Raw genomic sequence first — 20204 nt, 5'->3', positions numbered from 1 at the left:
GCATGAGGGGTGAAGCAAGTTGTTATTCACACTGGACATTGACTTGAGACTGTGTGAGGGGTGAAGTAAGTTGTTATTCAAACTGGACACTTACTTGACATTGCATGAGGGGTGAAGTAAGTTTTTATTCACACAGTGACGCTGACTTGATGCTGTGTGATGGGTAAAGTAAGTAATTCAGTGATGCTGATTTGACGCTGTGTGATGGGTAAAGTAAGTTATTCACAGTGATGCTGACTTGATGCTGTGTGATGGGTGAAGTAAGTTATTCACAGTAATGCTGACTTGATGCTGTGTGATGGGTAAAGTAAGTTATTCACGGTAATGCTGACTTGACGCTGTGTGATGGGTAAAGTAAGTTATTCACAGTGATGCTGATTTGACGCTGTGTGATGGGTAAAGTAAGTTATTCACAGTGATGCTGACTTGACGCTGTGTGATGGATAAAGTAAATAATTAAGTGATGCTGATTTGACGCTGTGTGATGGGTAAAGTAAGTTATTCACAGTGATGCTGACTTGACGCTGTGTGATGGGTAAAGTAAGTTATTCACAGTGATGCTGACTTGACGCTGTGTGATGGGTAAAGTAAGTTATTCACAGTAATGCTGACTTGACGCTGTGTGATGGGTAAAGTAAGTTATTCTCGGTAATGCTGACTTGACGCTGTGTGATGGGTAAAGTAAGTTATTCTCGGTAATGCTGACTTGACGCTGTGTGATGGGTAAAGTAAGTTATTCACGGTAATGCTGACTTGACGCTGTGTGATGGGTAAAGTAAGTTATTCACGGTAATGCTGACTTGACGCTGTGTGATGGGTAAAGTAAGTTATTCTCGGTAATGCTGACTTGACACTGTGTGATGGGTAAAGTAAGTTATTCATGGTAATGCTGACTTGACACTGTGTGATGGGTAAAGTAAGTTATTCATGGTAATGCTGACTTGACGCTGTGTGATGGGTAAAGTAAGTTATTCACAGTGATGCTGACTTGACGCTGTGTGATGGGTAAAGTAAGTTATTCACAGTGATGCTGACTTGACGCCGTGTGATGGGTAAAGTAAGTTATTCACAGTAATGCTAACTTGACGCTGTGTGATGGGTAAAGTAAGTTATTCACAGTGATGCTGACTTGACGCTGTGTGATGGGTAAAGTAAGTTATTTATGGTAATGCTGACTTGATGCTGTGTGATGGGTAAAGTAAGTTATTCATGGTATTGCTGACTTGACACTGTGTGATGGGTAAAGTAAGTTATTCATGGTATTGCTGACTTGATGATGTGTGATGGGTAAAGTAAGTGGAAGTTATTCTTAGAGACGCTGACCTGACGCTGTGTGATGGGTAAAGTAATTGCAAGTTACTCACACTGTGACGCTGACATGATGCTGTGTGCAATGTGACAGATCCCTCTGCAGCAGATGGGGCTGGTGCAGCAACACCTGCTGGCGGCCACTCTCACCTCCACCACCACTACCACCACCACCACTACCCCCACCACCACCACCACCACCACCACCTTCAACTCTCACAGCAGACCAGGATCAATGGTACCCACCAGCCAGAGCTCTCCACACAACCGGTCAGGGTCTGGCACCCCGCAGACTCATGTTGCACACAGTGGCCGAGTGGCGGCAGCACCATCAGTTCCCAGCATCCAGCTGACAACCATTGCTGTCAACATGTCGGGCGCCGCCTCACCACTCACCATCCGCGGCGCCAAGAACTCCCACGTGATGTCTGTGGGCACAGGGACAGAACTGCGACGCTACACCAGTCACGGAGCACAGACCAAAGGGAAAGGGGAGGAGGGGGCGAAGGTGGAGGACAGTCAGCCCCACAGACGTGAGGAAGGCGTTAAGGTTGTGGACGGGGCAGTGGGTCGTGTGGTTGTGTCCCCTGTCAGCGGGCAGGTGGGGTCCACCAGAAGTCAGATGGTCAGCGACCCCGTCGCCCTGATGGAGGCACGGGCTTTGGGTCGGACCTGCAGCACGCTGTCGTCGTCCTCGTTCTCTCCCCTGTCCACAGCGGCCCTCAGCCAGGCAGGCCCCCGGCACAAGTGGCCTGTGTCGCTGCCCACCCCTGCCCACAGCAGCAAGCCCATCTCCGTGCCCTCCAGCCACCCCCACCCCCACACCCACCTGCACCAGCCTGCTTCCTCCTCTTCCCTCCCCCATGCATCATCTTCAGCCCCTTCTGCCCTCACCAGACCCCCTGTGAGCAGCAGCGCGGTGAGCTGCGTGTCCTCCGGCAGCCAGCAGAGCCTGTCTGGCGTCCCCCTCAGCACCACGCAGGTCCAGCCCACCGCCGTCAGCGTCAGTGCGGGGGGTTCGTCGGCATGCCCGTCGGCATCGGTGGTGATGTGTGCCCAGTATCAGCCACACCACCACCGCTCCCAGCACAGCCCCCCTGCCCAGACCGTCACCTCCCAGACCTCCAAGGCAGGCCCCGTCATCAAGGACTTCATCCCCGTCCTGGGGCCTCCGGATCCCCCTCCACCCTACCACCACCACCACCCGCCCCCCTCACGCCCTCCCTCCTCCCATGTCAACCCCTTCACCTTCCCCACATCAGGGGTCAAAGTGCACGACGCCCAGGACAAGGGTCGTGCCTACTCCCTGATCGGACAGGACGCTGACCAGCCGGGGAAAGGGGGGGCGGGGTCCACTGAGCTTCACAGGCCACACCCCCACTTTCCCTCCTCCTCCCACAAGTCTGTGTCGGACGTCTCCCATCTGCGCAAGGTGTCCGACCTTTCCCAGCTGGACAGAAGGTCGGAGGAGATGCCCCGCCTGACCCCAGAGGGCGCTGTGTCGGTCAAGTCTGAAGCAGCACTGCTGACCAACATGGAGGGCTTCAACCATGTGGACGCTGCCACGCCTGGCGACATCAAGGAACAGCTGGTAAGGGAAGATGGCAGCTGAGGTTATGAAATGTTTCATTAGCCTAGTGTGTGTGTGTGTTTATCATGTGTGCTTGTTTTTGGGTGTACAGTGGATGTGTGTGATCACTTTATGTGTTCAGTGTGTGTGTGTGTTTGTGTGATCACTACATTATATGCTCATTGTGTGTTTGTGTGTGTGCATTGTGTGATCACTTTGTGTTCAGTGTGTGTGTGTGTGTATGATCACTTCATTATAAGCTCATTGTGTGTTTGTGTGTGTATTGTGTGATTACTTTTTGTGTTCAGTGTGTGTGTGAGTGTGTGTGTGTGTGTGTGCATGATCTGTATGCTCATTGTGTGTGTGTATGTGTGTGTGTGTGTGAAATCACTTTATTATATGTTCATTGTGTGTTTGTGTGTGTGTGATCACCTCCTGTGCTTATTGTTATTGTGTATGTGTGTGTGTGTGATCACTTCATGTTCTCACTGTGTGTGTGTTTGTGTGATCACTTTATGTGCTCATTCAGTCATTGCGTGTATATGATCATTTAATGTGCTCATTGTGTGTGTGTTTGTGTGTGTGTAATAACTTTATCAGTTAGTCAACTTAATGTGCTCTTTGTGTGTGTGTGTGTGTTTGTGTGATGATTTTATGTGCTCACTGTGTGTGTGATTGTGTGATTATTTTTATGTGCTCATAGTGTGTGTGTGATCATTTGATGTGCTCACTGTGTGTGCGTGTGTGTTATCACTTCATGTACTCATTGCGTGTTTGTATGTGTTCCGTACTTAACAGCCTACAAAGCGTTAGATTTTTTACTCATATCTGACCCCTGCATCATAACTGTTTTGTGCGCCATGTCTGTGTCTGAAAACGAAATCTGATAGCTACATATTGCCACTTGTCAGAACAAACTCAGCATAAGATAACATTGTTGATATCAGTAAATGCAAATTATCACACTGAACAGGTACACTTCAGAAGTTCATTCTTACCACGGTTTAGTTTGACATGGTTCATGTTCATTGTATTAAATTGAAACCAAATCGCATATTACTCAAAATAGTTTGCCCTTCAGCCATGAAAAAAGAGCAGTATCTGAGTTGGGGATAAATTTATGGTGTGAAAGTAGAGAAATCAGAAAACTGAACTTAATGCGAAATTGAAAGCGAAATGGCGGATGGGACTGAAAGCATGGCTAGCAGACTGGGTCTGCTCAAACAAGTAATGAACTGGGGCTTTAAGACAGTGTACATTCGACTGAAAGCTTCAGAATTGTAAAATGTATGTTTTGAAAAGAAAGGAAAAAAAGGCAGATCTATAAGTATAATAGAGCAGATGAACGATGTAACAGAGCCAAGTTAACATGTTGACGAAAACAAGTCAGATTCTGACCCAGTTTTCGGAAGATGACTTCGCTACTCAGAAAACAACATCTGGTGTCAGTAGTGCCATATGGAGAACTTTCACTTTACAGCAAATGTGCTGTATGCACTACATGAGTCTTGTCTGCACCCTAATTAGGATTTTCTTTAAAGCCAGGGTGTGCACGTTATGCGCTGCAGTGCCTTGTTGGCCGAAAAGTACAGTAAGTTTGATATGTATAATATTCTCAAGGGAGGCTGCTAGAGCCAAAGTTACTTTTTCTGCATTGGACAGGAATGAAACCCCTGCAGGTGTCTGTACCAGTGGGTCACAGTGACCATGTTAAATGTGATTTTAGGTGGCGGAATGGTTCAGGAGGGGGTGCGGGGTTCCTTTTTTGATGACCGCAGAGCAGCATTAGTGTCAGTGTTTGTCATCAAGTGTATCTGAAAGTATGTGATGTGTGCAGATAGTGGTGGTTTGCAAGTGTGCCTCTGTGTGTGTGATGTTTTCCTATGTCCCTTACATGTGTGTGCTGTATGCAGATGAGTCCTTTCAACCAGCGCCTACGCAACCTGAACAACTTCCCCTCCATGACGACGGCCTACCGCTCAGCCTACCGCTCCCAGTCTGTGGCCATGCAGCGAGCAAAGTAGGTCCCACCTTCACTCCACCTTATTGTCTCCTCTTAGTGTGACTATGCAGCTAGCAAAGAAGATCCCACCTCCACTTTATTGCTTCCCTTAGTGTTGCCATGCAGCCAGTAAACTGGGTCCCACCTCCACCTTGTTGTCTCCCCTTAGTGTGGCCGTGCAGCCAGTAAAGTAGGTCCCACCTCCACCCTGTGGTCTTCCCTTAGTGTGGCCATGCAGCCAGTAAAGTAGGTCCCACCTCCACCCTGTGGTCTTCCCTTAGTGTGGCTGTGCAGCCAGCAAAGTGGGTCCCACCTCCACCTTGTCTTCCCTTAGTGTGGCTGTGCAGCCAGTAAAGTAGGTCCCACCTCCACCCTGTGGTCTTCCCTTAGTGTGGCCATGCAGCCAGTAAAGTAGGTCCCACCTCCACCTTGTTGTCTTCCCTTAGTGTGGCCATGCAGCCAGTAAAGTAGGTCCCACCTCCACCTTGTTGTCTCCCCTTAGTGTGGCCATGCAGCCAGTAAAGTAGGTCCCACCTCCACCTTGTTGTCTCCCCTTAGTGTGGCCGGGCAGCCAGTAAAGTGGGTCCCACCTCCACCCTGTGGTCTTCCCTTAGTGTGGCCATGCAGCCAGCAAAGTGGGTCCCACCTCCACCCTGTTGTCTTCCCTTAGTGTGGCCATGCAGCCAGCAAAGTGGGTCCCACCTCCACCCTGTTGTCTTCCCTTAGTGTGGCCATGCAGCCAGTAAAGTAGGTCCCACCTCCACCTTGTCTTCCCTTAGTGTGGCCATGCAGCCAGTAAAGTAGGTCCCACCTCCACCTTGTTGTCTTCCCTTAGTGTGGCCATGCAGCCAGCAAAGTGGGTCCCACCTCCACCTTGTTGTCTTCCCTTAGTGTGGCCATGCAGCCAGTAAAGTAGGTCCTACCTCCACCTTGTCTCCCCTTAGTGTGGCCATGCAGTCAGGAAAGTAGGTCCTTCACCTTGTTGTCTTCCCTTAGCGTGGCCATGCACCCAGGAAATTAGGTCCTTCACCTTGTTGTCTTCCCTTAGCGTGGCCATGCAGCCAGGAAATTAGGTCCTCCATCTTGTTGTCTCCCCTTAGTGTGGCCATGCAGCCAGTAAAGTAGGTCATTCACCTTGTTGTCTTCCCTTAGCGTGGCCATGCAGCCAGGAAATTAGGTCCTTCACCTTGTTGTCTCCCCCTAGTGTGGCCATGCAGCCAGTAAAGTAGGCCCTTCACCTTAGTGTGGCCATACAGCTAGCAAAGTAGGTCCCACCTCCACCCTGTTGTCTCCCCTTAGTGTGGCTATGCAGCCAGTAAAGTAGGCCCTTCACCTTGTTGTCTCCCCTTAGTGTGGCCATGCAGCCAGTAAAGTAGGCCCTTCACCTTGTTGTCTCCCCATAGTGTGGCTATGCAGCCAGTAAAGTAGGTCCTTCACCTTGTTGTCTCCCCTTAGTGTGGCTATGCAGCCAGTAAAGTAGGTCCTTCACCTTGTTGTCTCCCCTTAGTGTGGCTATGCAGCCAGTAAAGTAGGTCCTTCACCTTGTTGTCTCCCCTTAGTGTGGCCATGCAGCCAGTAAAGTAGGTCCTTCACCTCGTCTCCCCTTAGTGTGGCCATGCAGCCAGTAAAGTAGGTCCTCCATCTTGTTGTCTCCCCTTAGTGTGGCCATGCAGCCAGTAAAGTAGGTCCTTCACCTTGTTGTCTCCCCTTAGTGTGGCCATGCAGCCAGTAAAGTAGGTCCTCCATCTTGTTGTCTCCCCTTAGTGTGGCCATGCAGCCAGTAAAGTAGGTCCTCCATCTTGTTGTCTCCCCTTAGTGTGGCCATGCAGCCAGTAAAGTAGGTCCTTCACCTTGTTGTCTCCCCTTAGTGTGGCCATGCAGCCAGTAAAGTAGGTCCTTCACCTCGTCTCCCCTTAGTGTGGCCATGCAGCCAGTAAAGTAGGTCCTCCATCTTGTTGTCTCCCCTTAGTGTGGCCATGCAGCCAGTAAAGTAGGTCCTCCATCTTGTTGTCTCCCCTTAGTGTGGCCATGCAGCAAGTAAAGTAGGTCCTCCATCTTGTTGTCTCCCCTTAGTGTGGCCATGCAGCAAGTAAAGTAGGTCCTTCACCTTGTTGTCTCCCCTTAGTGTGGTCATCCAGCCAGTAAAGTAGGTCCTCCACCCTGTTGTCTCCCCATAGTGTGGCCATGCAGCCAGTAAAGTAGGTCCTCCACTCTGTTGTCTCCCCTTAGTGTGGCCATGCAGCCAGTAAAGTAGGTCCTTCACCTTGTTGTCTCCCCTTAGTGTGGCCATGCAGCCAGTAAAGTAGGTCCTTCACCTTGTTGTCTCCCCTTAGTGTGGCCATGCAGCCAGTAAAGTAGGCCCTCCACCCTGTTGTCTCCCCTTAGTGTGGCCATGCAGCCAGTAAAGTAGGTCCTTCACCTTGTTGTCTCCCCTTAGTGTGGCCATGCAGCCAGTAAAGTAGGTCCCACCTCCACCTTGTTGTCTTCCCTTAGTGTGGCCATGCAGCCAGTAAAGTAGGTCCCACCTCCACCTTGTTGTCTTCCCTTAGTGTGGCCATGCAGCCAGCAAAGTGGGTCCCACCTCCACCCTGTTGTCTTCCCTTAGTGTGGCCATGCAGCCAGTAAAGTAGGCCCTTCACCTTGTTGTCTCCCCTTAGTGTGGCCATGCAGCCAGTAAAGTAGGCCCTTCACCTTGTTGTCTCCCCTTAGTGTGGCCATGCAGCCAGTAAAGTAGGCCCTCCACCCTGTTGTCTCCCCTTAGTGTGGCCATGCAGCCAGTAAAGTAGGTCCCACCTCCACCCTGTGGTCTTCCCTTAGTGTGGCCATGCAGCCAGTAAAGTAGGTCCTCCATCTTGTTGTCTCCCCTTAGTGTGGCTATGCAGCCAGTAAAGTAGGTCATTCACCTTGTTGTCTCCCCTTAGTGTGGCTATGCAGCCAGTAAAGTAGGTCCTTCACCTTGTTGTCTCCCCTTAGTGTGGCTATGCAGCCAGTAAAGTAGGCCCTTCACCTTAGTGTGGCCATACAGCTAGCAAAGTAGGTCCTCCATCTTGTCATCTCTTCCCACTTATAATGTAGAAATGGCATATGAAATGTGGTGTTTTGCTAAGAACATATCTTGTGGAAAAAGGTGTATGACATGTGATGCTTAGTTTTATCGTGTATGTTGTTTCTTGTGGAGGTTTTTAGAAAAAAATTGTGTGTGTGTGTGTGTGTAAGTGTGTGTGTGTGTGCCTGTGCTCACATCCGAGTACATGTGAAAGTACAAGCATAATAGGTTGCACTTTGTTTAAATTTCTTAGATATTATTTGCTTGATAATGTGTGACAGTGTGCAGGACGAATGTCTTTCTTTCAATATGCTGATACTGATAATTACTATTTAATGATTATCAGTTTACATTTTTAAGCAAATATTGTGATTTTTTGTTTTGTTGGTTTGTTTGTTTGCTTGTTGTTTTTTATGAAAAACTTATGTTTGCTGTCCCTGCTCAGTTAGGGCATTTTTATTATTTTGTGCATCAGTGTTTGTGTATGTGTGTGTGTGAGAGAGAGCGCACATGCGCGTTTGTGTGCACTACCACACCTGGTGTAATTTCCCTTTATGAGATAATAAAATCATTCTTATCTTATCTTAATGTATGTGCAATATGATACAAGCAGTGTTAACCTTAGTGTGTTTCAGTATGTTTACAATATTGATTAATTACATTTTGATTAAGTGAATATATACTGTACTTTTTATATGAACGTCAAGAATCTTTTTTGATTATGTCATGTTTAATGTTTTGTGTTGGGTAATTGTCTACGCACCTGATGTAATTTCTTTTAATGAGATTTATAAAATTTCTTTTATCTCATCTCATCTTACCTTAAAGGTACATGAAAATGTGGTGTCTAGTTTTGTTATGAAGGTATTTTGTAGAAAAAAGTGTTTGAAATGTGGTGCTTAATTCTGTTATTATGTGTATTTTGTTGAAAAAGGTACATGAAAATGTGGTGTTTAGTTTTGTTATGAAGGTATCTTGTAGAAAAAGGTGTATGAAAAATTGGTGTTTAGTTTTGCTATGAAGGTATGTTGTAGCAAAAAGTGTATGGAATGTGGTGTTTAGTTTTGTTATGAAGGTATCTTGTTGTAAAAGGTGCATGAAATGTGGTGCTTAGTTTTGAGATGAACGTTTTTTGTGCTTTACATTGTTGCAGGGCAGGAGTGATCATGAGTCCTGCCAAGTCTTTGGACTTGGTACGACAAAATATCCAGAAGAAAATCAACGAGGAGGTTGATCAGATAGTGCGAAAATACATGGACGTGAGTGGACTGACTTATTGGGGGGGCGGGGAGGTTCTCTCTCCTTTTTTTTTTTCATTTTGGTCTGCTACTAGGTTATGAGTGTGTGTATTTGTCTCTGTGTGTGTATGTGTGTGTGTGTGGCTAAGATTGTATGTCCAGCGAGGCTTTAAGCACCAAAATTTGATTTGAGTTGATGATTGTACATATGTATTGTACACTGTATTTTCTTTTTTTTTCTATTTAGAATAAAGGATGTATGGTTGTGATTGTTGATATCAGGTGTACATCAACTCAGCATTTTAACATTTTGTCTTTGATGTATTCATATTGAATGAATGGGATTCTCATAACATGCACCCCAAATGATTCTCTCATGTTCAAGATTATAAAGTTTCTGTAATCTGATGTTGTTTTCAGTGCTAAGAGTATTCCACGTTATGTGATCACTGACTCTAGAAATGAAGAAACGTGTGTGTCATGGTCAGTTCTCTAAGTTATATGACCACTGACACTATAAAATGAAGAAACATTGTGTGTGCCATGGTCAGTTCTCAAATTTATTTGACCACTGACACAATAAAATGAAGAAACATGTATGTGCCAGTTCTCAAAGTTATGTGACCACTGACACTATAAAATGAAGAAACATGTATGTGTGTCATGGTCACTTCTCTAAGTTATATGATCACTGACACTAGGAATGAAGAAACGTGTATGTGTTGTGGTCAGAATGGATATAATTTTTGTGGATGTATGTCTGTGTGATTGTCAGTTAATGTTCTTACATGGTGGGTTTTTTTTTTTGTTGTTGTTGTTGTTTGTTGTTTTTTGCTGTTGTTTTTTTGTTTTTGTTTTTTTTGTTTTGTTTTTTTTATGAATGAACATCTGCTGCAGTTTTGTGCTGAAATATGCATGCTGTACCTAAACAATTAGAAACAGTGATTTGTATGTGTGTGAGTATATATATATATATCTGTTGATTTACTTATATACTTACTGAAAAGAAATGTTCTTTTTGAAATGGAGTACTGTCAGAGTATTTGATTTTGTTAATGTTTTATGATACAAAGCTAGGAAAGACTTATTATAATTGAAATGGAGTATTGTCAGTTTTGATTTTGTCAATGTTTCATGATACAAGGCTAGGATAGACTCTTATTGAAATGTAGTATTGTCAGAGTATTTGATTTTATTCATGTTATGATACAAAGCTAGGATGGACTCTGATAGTCTGACCAGCACTTTGGGTTTATGTGGAAGTCAGGCATCTGCCTCTTTTTATGTTTAAAACCAATGTGATGTAGTTGTGTATGGATCAGTCTGCATGCTTTGAAACTTCCTTGAAACTGAAACTGTATGCATGCAGGTGGGTGTATCACATTGTATGGGTGTGTGCATGAGAGAGAGAGAGACAGAGACTGAGATAATTTATTCATTCAAGGCCACAGCCCCACATGAACATGTGTGCATGAGAGAGAGAGAGATAGTGAGAGAGAATAAAGAAACAAATTATGTTTTTTAATGAGGGAAGTTGAATAAGAATGCTCTAAAAAAAAATTTTAAAAAATTAAAAATTAATAAAAAAAAGATAGGCACAGAAGCAGATAGCCGATATATTGGCCAATGTGCATACATTGACTCCTTAAAACTAGTTGCAAGTGAATGACAAACTGTTGACAGAAATTTGTGAAGCCGGCTGCTGAGAACATCCGGCTGAACAACGGGGCTGACGCGGTCAGTGAGGAACACATGAACACCGTGTGTCGCCAGATCTTGGAGGAGGTGGGTTTGAATCCTGGACACCGTTATTTTTGTTTGTTTTTTTTTATTTCTTATTCTTGATTTTTCAAAAAAATTGTTTTCTTGCGTGTGAGATCTGCTGAACACTAACAAAACTAAGGGACAGCAGTGTAGTTATTTTTGTTGTTTTTTGTTGTTGGTTTTTTGTTGTTTTAAAAATGACAGCAGTTCGTTTGTTTTGTGACCACCACACACCACAGAGTGGAATTTAACCAGTGTTTCTTTTTCTTGATAGCAGTGCTGTGTGTGCGTGTATCATTACGCTGTGTGTGTGTGTATAACACCATGCTGTGTGTGGTTCAGGCCAAGAGGATGTACAGTCTGGAGGGGCGGCGAAGTCTGACCCCTGTGACGGACTTCCCGGACAACGTGTCCGACAGCGGCAGTGTCAACGGCAAGCGGGTGTCACCGGTAAGTTCTGTTTCTTACGTCCCTCCCTCTGTAATTTCTTGGTCTGTGTGTACATGGTTCAGGTGTCACTGGTCAGTTCTGCTCCCTCCGTCCCTTCCTACCTCCGTCCCTCTGTAGTGTCTTGGTCTGTGTGTACAGGGCTCAGGTGTCACTGGTCAGCCCTGCTCCCTCCCTCCCTCCCTTCCCTCCCTCCCTCTGTAGTGTCTTGGTCTGTGTGTACAGGGCTCAGGTGTCACTGGTCAGCCCACCTCCCTCCATCCCTCCCTCTGTAGTGTGTTGGTCTGTGTGTACAGGGCTCAGGTGTCACTGGTCAGCCGTGCTCCCTCCCTCCCTCCCTCTGTAGTGTGTTGTCTGTGTGTACATGGCTCAGGTGTCACTGGTCAGCCATGCTCCCTCCCTCCCTCTGTAGTGTCTTGGTCTGTGTGTACAGAGTTCAGGTGTCACTGGTCAGCCCTGCTCCCTCCCCTCTGTAGTGACTTGGTCTGTGTGTACAGAGTTCAGGTGTCACTGGTCAGCCCTGCTCCCTCCCTCCCTCCCTCTGTAGTGTGTTGGTCTGTGTGTACCTGGCTCAGGTGTCACTGGTCAGCCCTGCTCCCTCCCCTCTGTAGTGACTTGGTCTGTGTGTACAGAGTTCAGGTGTCACTGGTCAGCCCACCTCCCTCCCTCCCTCTGTAGTGACTTGGTCTGTGTGTACAGGGCTCAGGTGTCACTGGTCAGTTCTGCTCCCTCCCTCTGTAGTGTGTTAGTCTGTGTGTATCGGGCTCAGTTGTCACTGGTCAGCCATGCTCCCTCCCTCCCTCTGTAGTGACTTGGTCTGTGTGTACAGGGTTCAGGTGTCACTGGTCAGTTCTGCTCCCTCCTTCTGTAGTGTGTTGGTCTGTGTGTACCGGGCTCAGGTGTCACTGGTCAGCCATGCTCCCTCCCTCCCTCTGTAGTGACTTGGTCTGTGTGTACAGGGTTCAGGTGTCACTGGTCAGTTCTGCTCCCTCCTTCTGTAGTGTGTTGGTCTGTGTGTACCGGGCTCAGGTGTCACTGGTCAGCCATGCTCCCTCCCTCCCTCTGTAGTGACTTGGTCTGTGTGTACAGGGTTCAGGTGTCACTGGTCAGTTCTGCTCCCTCCTGTAGTGTGTTGGTCTGTGTGTACCGGGCTCAGGTGTCACTGGTCAGCCATGCTCCCTCCCTCCCTCTGTAGTGACTTGGTCTGTGTGTACAGGGTTCAGGTGTCACTGGTCAGTTCTGCTCCCTCCCTCCCTTCCTACCTCCGTCCCTCTGTAGTGTCTTGGTCTGTGTGTAGAGGGCTCAGGTATCGCTGGTCAGCCGTGCTCCTTCCCTCCCTCCCTCTGTAGTGTCTTGGTCTGTGTGTAGAGGGCTCAGGTATCGCTGGTCAGCCGTGCTCCCTCCCTCTCTCCCTCTGTAGTGTGTTGTCTGTGTGTACAGGGCTCAGGTGTCACTGGTCAGCCCTGCTCCCTCCCTCTGTAGTGACTTGGTCTGTGTGTACCTGGCTCAGGTGTCACTGGTCAGCCCACCTCCCTCCCTTCCTCCCTCCCTCCCTCTGTAGTGTCTTGGTCTGTGTGTACAGGGCTTGCACAGCTTTTAGATGTTCTGTGACCTGTTCAAAAACATGACAGTATGTAACGCAAGAATGTCCAAGAAAGGATAGACCAAAAGAAAATACAAAAAAAGTCTCAGCCGCTTGGATGCACAGGTCTGGGATAGAAGGTAGCTACCAGAAGAAGAGAGCTCGGGACAGGCACGCATCTATAGGGGAGATATACACTTTAGTTTTCTCCCCTTCAGTGGGGTAGTAGTTTTCACAGGACAGGAAATCAGACCCCTACCAGAGTTTGTGCAAGTGGGTCGTGGTAAGTATGAAAGATTAAACATAATTTTAGGAACAGAATTTCCTTTTAAATGTTTTGAACAATCTGAAAAAAAAAAGAAGCTTTTTTTTTTTTAAACACTTAACCCAATCAACTTTGCCGACTTTACAGCATTTCTTTCAAATTTACACATGTGGACACAGCCAGAAATACTGTAGAAGTTAGTTCCATTTGCTTGAGGTTTATACACACACACACACACACACACACACACACATATATATATATATATATGAATATGGAAACAGTTTTGATAAAACAGATTTTGATACCCAAGCAGGGTTCAGTGAGACAGAAGTCTTTTTTAAAAAGAAAGGAATCAGGTTTGTTTAAGTTTTATATTTTGGCCTCTGTGTTTCTTACAAAAAATATTCATTTTTCTGTTAGTAATAAAGCACAGCAGCAAAATGTTTCATGTATTGACTTTGAATTGCAGTAAAACAGGTGTTTGTGTGTGTTGCTTTGTGCAGACTCCCACATCCAAACGGTTGAGGGCGTCAGACAGCGACTCTGAAAGGGGCAGTGATGGTGGACTGCCCAAAAAAATTCCCCGGGTGAGTGTGCCCCACAAAACATCCACAGTTAGTGGGGTGAGAAAAGGTCAGGGGTCAGGGGGTGGCAGAACTGGCAGGTCAGGAAAAACCCACATGGTGAGACACTTTTTTTTTTTTTTTTTTTCTTTAATTTGCAGTCTGGTTTGGAAAAAAAAAAAGTCAGGTATTTTGCTTGGTCACGTGTGTTGGAACCGTGTGTTATTACATTCACTGACACCACCAGAACAGCAACCCATTACTATTAAGATGGACAGTCGAAATGTTAGTTCGCATGTTTGGTGTCTGTGAGTCTGTTTAGCTATTGGTGGTTTGGTTTTTATGGAGGATGGGTGTGGAGTGAAAGTGATTTGGTCAGTGAGTCTGTTTAGTTATTGGTGGTTGGTTTTTATGGAGGATGGGTGTGGTGTGAAAGTGATTTGGTCAGTGAAGAGGACCACTTTGAAGCTTGAATGGGAAAGTCGGGAAAGATGTCAACCATTATTCAGGCTGCCAGAAAAGTCCACTAGGAACGTTGTTGTCAACCATTATTCAGGCTACCAGAAAAATTCCTCCAGGAGCATTGTTGTCAACCATTTTTCATGCTGCCAGAATAAAGGGTGCTGCATGAGCACACAGAAGGGAGGTAATATTCCAAGGGAGGTCACTTGCTGCCTGCAGCAACTTTTTGATTTCTGTGCCTGAGCGAATTACATGACAGGAATCAGACCTGCACCAGTGGGTCATGGTGATTAAACATAATTGTAGAAGAACAGCAACTTTGGTGAGGTGTCTTGCTTTCTGAAGTGTCTGGTGCTGACGGCTGATGTTGTGTGTTTCAGAGGAAAGGACGGCCTCCACTGAATTCTTCAGGGTAAGTTTGGAGTTTTTCCCCCATCTTTTGTGAGTGTGTGTGTGTGAGAGGGTGTGTAGTGTGTGTGTGTGTGTGTGAGAGAGAGTGAATGTGTTGTGTGTGTGTTTGTGTGTTAAGTGTGTTGTGTGTGCTAAGTGTGAGTGTGTGTTTTAAGTGTATGTTAAGCGTGTGAATGTGCATGCAAAAATGCATATGTTTCTTTTACTTCATTCTTTCTGTTTATCCCCACCCCCATCCAGTTTGCTTTAAACCTGTCCTTTAACCTCTGTCTGCACATGTTGTTCCTGTGATGGACAATTTATCATCTGTTTGCACTTAGATAAATGGACAACCACTTTTCACATTTTAGAGTTTGGTGTATGTTTTACGTTTGTCCTTCCCTCACTGTAAGTCCCACACCTTCCCTCAGTTAAAGGTCCCCCTTCTTCATCAGTTAAAGGTTCCCCTCCTTCCCTCAGTTTAAGGTCCCCACCCCACTCCTTCCGTCAAGGTCCCCACACCTCCTTCCCTCAGTTTAAGGTCCCCACCACCCTCCTTCCCTCAAGGTCCCCACCCCTCCTTCCCTCAATTTAAGGTCCCTTCCCTTCTTCCTCAGTTAAAGGCCAGGTCCCCCTCTTTCCCTCAGTTTAAGGTCCCCCTCCTTCCTCCTTCCCTCGGTTTAAGGTCCCCTCTCTTTCCTCCTTCCCTCAGTTTAAGGTCCCCCTCCTTCCCTCAGTTTAAGGTCCCCCTCCTTCCTCCTTCCCTCAGTTTAAGGTCCCCCTCCTTCCCTCAGTTTAAGGTCCCCTCTCTTTCCTCCTTCCCTCAGTTTAAGGTCCCCCTCCTTCCCTCAGTTTAAGGTCCCCCTCCTTCCTCCTTCCCTCAGTTTAAGGTCCCCCTCCTTCCTCCTTCCCTCAGTTTAAGGTCCCCTCTCTTTCCTCCTTCCCTCAGTTTAAGGTCCCCCTCCTCCCTCCTTCCCTCAGTTTAAGGTCCCCCTCCGGTCCCCCTCCTTCCTCCTTCCCTCAGTTTAAGGTCCCCCTCCTTCCCTCAGTTTAAGGTCCCCTCTCTTTCCTCCTTCCCTCAGTTTAAGGTCCCCCTCCTTCCTCCTTCCCTGTTTAAGGTCCCCCTCCTTCCTCCTTCCCTCAGTTTAAGGTCCCCCTCCGGTCCCCCTCCTTCCTCCTTCCCTCAGTTTAAGATCCCCCTCCTTCCTCCTTCTCTCAGTTTAAGGTCCCCTCTCTTTCCTCCTTCCCTCAGTTTAAGGTCCCCCTCCTTCCTCCTTCCCTCAGTTTAAGATCCCTCTCCTTCCTCCTTCCCTCAGTTTAAGGTCCCCCTCCTTCCTCCTTCCCTCAGTTTAAGGTCCCTCTCCTTCCTCCTTCCCTCAGTTTAAGGTCCCCCTCCTCACTCCTTCCCTCAGTTTAAGGTCCCCCTCCTTCCCTCAGTTTAAGGTCCCCTCTCTTTCCTCCTTCCCTCAGTTTAAGGTCCCCCTCCTCCCTCCTTCCCTCAGTTCAAGGTCCCCCTCCTTCCTCCTTCCCTCAGTTTAAGGTCCCCCTCCTTCCCTCAGTTTAAGGTCCCCCTCCTTCCCCTCCTTCCTCCTTCCCTCAGTTTAAGGTCCCCCTCCTTCCCCTCCTTCCTCCTTCCCTCAGTTTAAGGTCCCCCTCCTCCCTCCTTCCCTCAGTTTAAGGTCCCCCTCGTCCCTATCCCTCTCCTTCCTCCTTCCCTCAGTTTAAGGTCCCCCTCCTCCCTATCCCTCTCCTTCCTCCTTCCCTCAGTTAAAGGTCCCCTTCCTTCCCTCAGTTTAAGGTCCCCCTCCTCCCTCCTTCCCTCAGTTTAAGGTCCCCAGGTCTGCCTCCTTCCCTCAGTTTAAGGTCCCCCTCCTCCCTCCTTCCCTCAGTTTAAGGTCCCCCTCCTTCCTCCTTCCCTCAGTTTAAGGTCCCCCTCCGGTCCCCCTCCTTCCTCCTTCCCTCAGTTTAAGATCCCCCTCCTTCCTCCTTCTCTCAGTTTAAGGTCCCCTCTCCTTCCTCCTTCCCTCAGTTTAAGGTCCCCCTCCTTCCTCCTTCCCTCAGTTTAAGGTCCCCCTCCTTCCTCCTTCCCTCAGTTTAAGGTCCCCAGGTCTGCCTCCTTCCCTCAGTTTAAGGTCCCCCTCCTTCCTCCTTCCCTCAGTTTAAGGTCCCCCTCTTTCCTCCTTCCCTCAGTTTAAGGTCCCCCTCCTTCCTCCTTCCCTCAGTTTAAGGTCCCGCTCCTTCCTCCTTCCCTCAGTTTAAGGTCCCCCTCCTTCCCTCAGTTTAAGGTCCCCCTCCTTCCTCCTTCCCTCAGTTTAAGGTCCCCAGGTCTATCTCCTCCCCTCAGTTTAAGGCCCCCTTCCTTCCTCCTTCCCTCAGTTTAAGGTCCCCCTCTGGTCCCCCTCCTTCCTCCTCCCCTCAGTTTAAGGCCCCCTTCCTTCCTCCTTCCCTCAGTTTAAGGTCCCCAGGTCTGCCTCCTTCCCTCAGTTAAAGGTCCCCCTACCTCCCAGTGTTGATGTGTTGATGTTGCGGTGTGCAGACGCAGCACACCCCTGAAGCCAGTGGTGAAGCAAGACAGTGTGCGGGAGGGACCCAAGGTAACACCACCTGTCTGTACCTGTGTCCTGTGTAGTTTTCACTGACTCTATGTTATGAGGGACCCAAGGTAACACCACCTGTCTGTACCTGTGTCCTGTGTAGTTTTCACTGGCTCTATCTTATGAGGGGACCCATGGTAACACCACCTGTCTGTACCTGTGTAGTTTTCACTGACTCTGTGTTATGAGGGACCTAAGGTAACACCACCTGTCTGTACCTGTGTCCTGTGTAGTTTTCACTGACTCTATGTTATGAGGGACCCAAGGTAACACCACCTGTCTGTACCTGTGTCCTGTGTAGTTTTCACTGACTCTATGTTATGAGGGACCCAAGGTAACACCACCTGTCTGTACCTGTGTCCTGTGTAGTTTTCACTGACTCTGTGTTATGAGGGACCCAAGGTAACACCACCTGTCTGTACCTGTGTCCTGTGTAGTTTTCACTGACTGTGTTATGAGGGACCTAAGGTAACACCACCTGTCTGTACCTGTGTCCTGTATAGTTTTCATTGACTCTATGTTATGAGGAACCCAAGGTAACACCACCTGTCTGTACCTGTGTCCTGTGTAGTTTTCACTGGCTCTATCTTATGAGGGGACCCATGGTAACACCACCCGTCTGTACCTGTGTCCTGTGTAGTTTTCACTGGCTCTATCTTATGAGGGACCAAGGTAACATCACCTGTCTGTACCTGTGTCCTGTGTAGTTTTCACTGGCTCTGTCTTATGAGGGGACCCAAGGTAACATCACCTGTCTGTACCTGTGTCCTGTGTAGTTTTCACTGACTATGTTATGAGGGACCCAAGGTAACACCACCTGTCTGTACCTGTGTCCTGTGTAGTTTTCACTGGCTCTATCTTATGAGGGGACCCATGGTAACACCACCTGTCTGTACCTGTGTAGTTTTCACTGACTCTGTGTTATGAGGGACCTAAGGTAACACCACCTGTCTGTACCTGTGTCCTGTGTAGTTTTCACTGACTCTGTGTTATGAGAGACCCAAGGTAACACCACCTGCCTGTACCTGTGTCCTGTGTAGTTTTCACTGACTCTTATGTTATGAGGGGACCCAAGGTAACACCACCTGTCTGTACCTGTGTCCTGTGTAGTTTTCACTGGCTCTATCTTATGAGGGACCAAGGTAACACCACCTGTCTGTACCTGTGTCCTTGTAGTTTTCATTGACTCTATGTTATGAGAGACCCAAGGTAACACCACCTGTCTGTACCTGTGTCCTGTGTAATTTTCATTGACTATGCTATGAGAGACCCAAGGTAACATCACCTGTCTGTACCTGTGTCCTGTGTAGTTTTCACTGACTCTGTGTTATGAGGGACCTAAGGTAACACCACCTGTCTATACCTGTGTCCTGTTTTCACTGACTCTGTGTTATGAGGGACCTAAGGTAACACCACCTGTCTGTACCTGTGTCCTGTATAGTTTTCACTGACTCTATGTTATGAGGGGACCCAAGGTAACACCACCTGTCTGTACCTGTGTCCTGTGTAGTTTTCACTGACTCTATGTTATGAGAGACCCAAGGTAACACCATCTGTTTGTACTTGTGTCCTCTGTAGTTTTCACTGGCTCTACGTTATGAGGGACTCGAGGTAGCGCCTTGAATGGTGGTCTGGACACTAGTCATTTGGGTGAGACGATAAACAGAGGTCCCATGTGCAGCATGCACTTAGCACACATAAAAGAACCCACAGCAACGAAAGGGTTGTCCCTGGCAAAATTCTGTAGAAAAATTCACTTCGATAGGAAGACATAAAAAAACTGCAGGTAACAAAAAATACAACCCAAAAAAAGATGGGGGGTTGGGGGGGGGGGCAGGCTCTCCCTGGGGAGAACAGCCTGAATTTCATACAGAGAAATCTATTGTGACAAAAAAGAGTAATCCAAAAATACCAATCTGTCTGTACCTGATTTCAGTGGGATCCTGTCTTGAGGACTGCACAGTGTGATCAGTGAGTTGTGCTGTGGTTGATTTCAGTGGGACCCTGCATTGAGGATTGCACAGTGAGATGTGTTGTTTTTGATTTCAGTGGGATCCAGACCGAATCAAGCCTGACACGCTATTTGTGATGGGGGCTCGAGCGAACAAGTGAGTTTTGTCCCCTGCCTGTGGCTTCTGTTCTTCACCTTGTCCATCATGTCTGATATGTCTGCATGCTGTAGAGTTAAATGATACAACAGGACATATATAATTAGGTACATAAAAGGGTTAAACGCCCTGTAGCCTTGTATTGTTGCCGGACTGTGGTAGATTTTTTGTCATGGTTATACAGTGGAGTGCGTATGTTCAGACATTGCAGGTGTTGTGTTATAGTCATGGTTATACAATGGAGTGCATATGTTCAGACATTGCAGGTGTGGTGTTACAGTCATGGTTATACAATGGGGTGCACCTGCTATGACATTGCAGGTGTGGTGTTATAGTCATGGTTATACAATGGAGTGCACCTGTTATGACATTGCAGGTGTGGTGTTATAGTCATGGTTATACAATGGAGTGCACCTGTTATGACATTGCAGGTGTGGTGTTATAGTCATGGTTATACAATGGAGTGCACCTGTTATGACATTGCAGGTGTGGATAGATGTACTTTTCCATGCATGCAGACCTGTGAGGATGCATTTGTATGCTTGCTCACAAGCATGTCACTTACTCACTTGCTCACACACACACACACACACACACACACACACACACACACACACACACAGCATAAGACAGTTACTTCCAAAAGATGTAGCTGATGACTTTTCTTCCAATATTTCATTAGCCACTGAAAAGATTTTGAATGATTATTCATTGCTTAGAATGTTTTCAGAAATTTTAAACTCAGGTCCAGTTGGTATCCTCCTTTGATGTATTATATTTAATACTGTTATTTGTATTTACATTGTTGTAGGTTAATACATGTTGATATGCATATACATATTCTCCTTTCCATGACAACTCA

General features: G+C 47.2%; 1 protein-coding gene across 2 annotated transcripts in view; it reads left to right on the top strand.

Annotated features, from left to right (window-relative positions):
- Positions 1-20204, top strand: part of LOC143274591 (uncharacterized) — a 45463-nt gene that overhangs the window by 6583 nt on the left and 18676 nt on the right. For both annotated transcript variants that reach the window (XM_076578450.1, XM_076578449.1), the window contains exons 4-12: positions 1403-2899; positions 4792-4898; positions 9080-9185; positions 10848-10949; positions 11271-11378; positions 13729-13812; positions 14631-14662; positions 17177-17234; positions 19284-19342. In XM_076578450.1, the coding sequence (XP_076434565.1) occupies positions 1403-2899; positions 4792-4898; positions 9080-9185; positions 10848-10949; positions 11271-11378; positions 13729-13812; positions 14631-14662; positions 17177-17234; positions 19284-19342 (2153 nt within the window). The remainder of the gene's footprint in view (positions 1-1402; positions 2900-4791; positions 4899-9079; positions 9186-10847; positions 10950-11270; positions 11379-13728; positions 13813-14630; positions 14663-17176; positions 17235-19283; positions 19343-20204) is intronic.

This window comes from Babylonia areolata, chromosome 29, assembly GCF_041734735.1.
Source record: "Babylonia areolata isolate BAREFJ2019XMU chromosome 29, ASM4173473v1, whole genome shotgun sequence".
NCBI lineage: Eukaryota > Metazoa > Mollusca > Gastropoda > Neogastropoda > Buccinidae > Babylonia > Babylonia areolata.
This window is presented reverse-complemented; position numbering and strand designations above follow the sequence as displayed.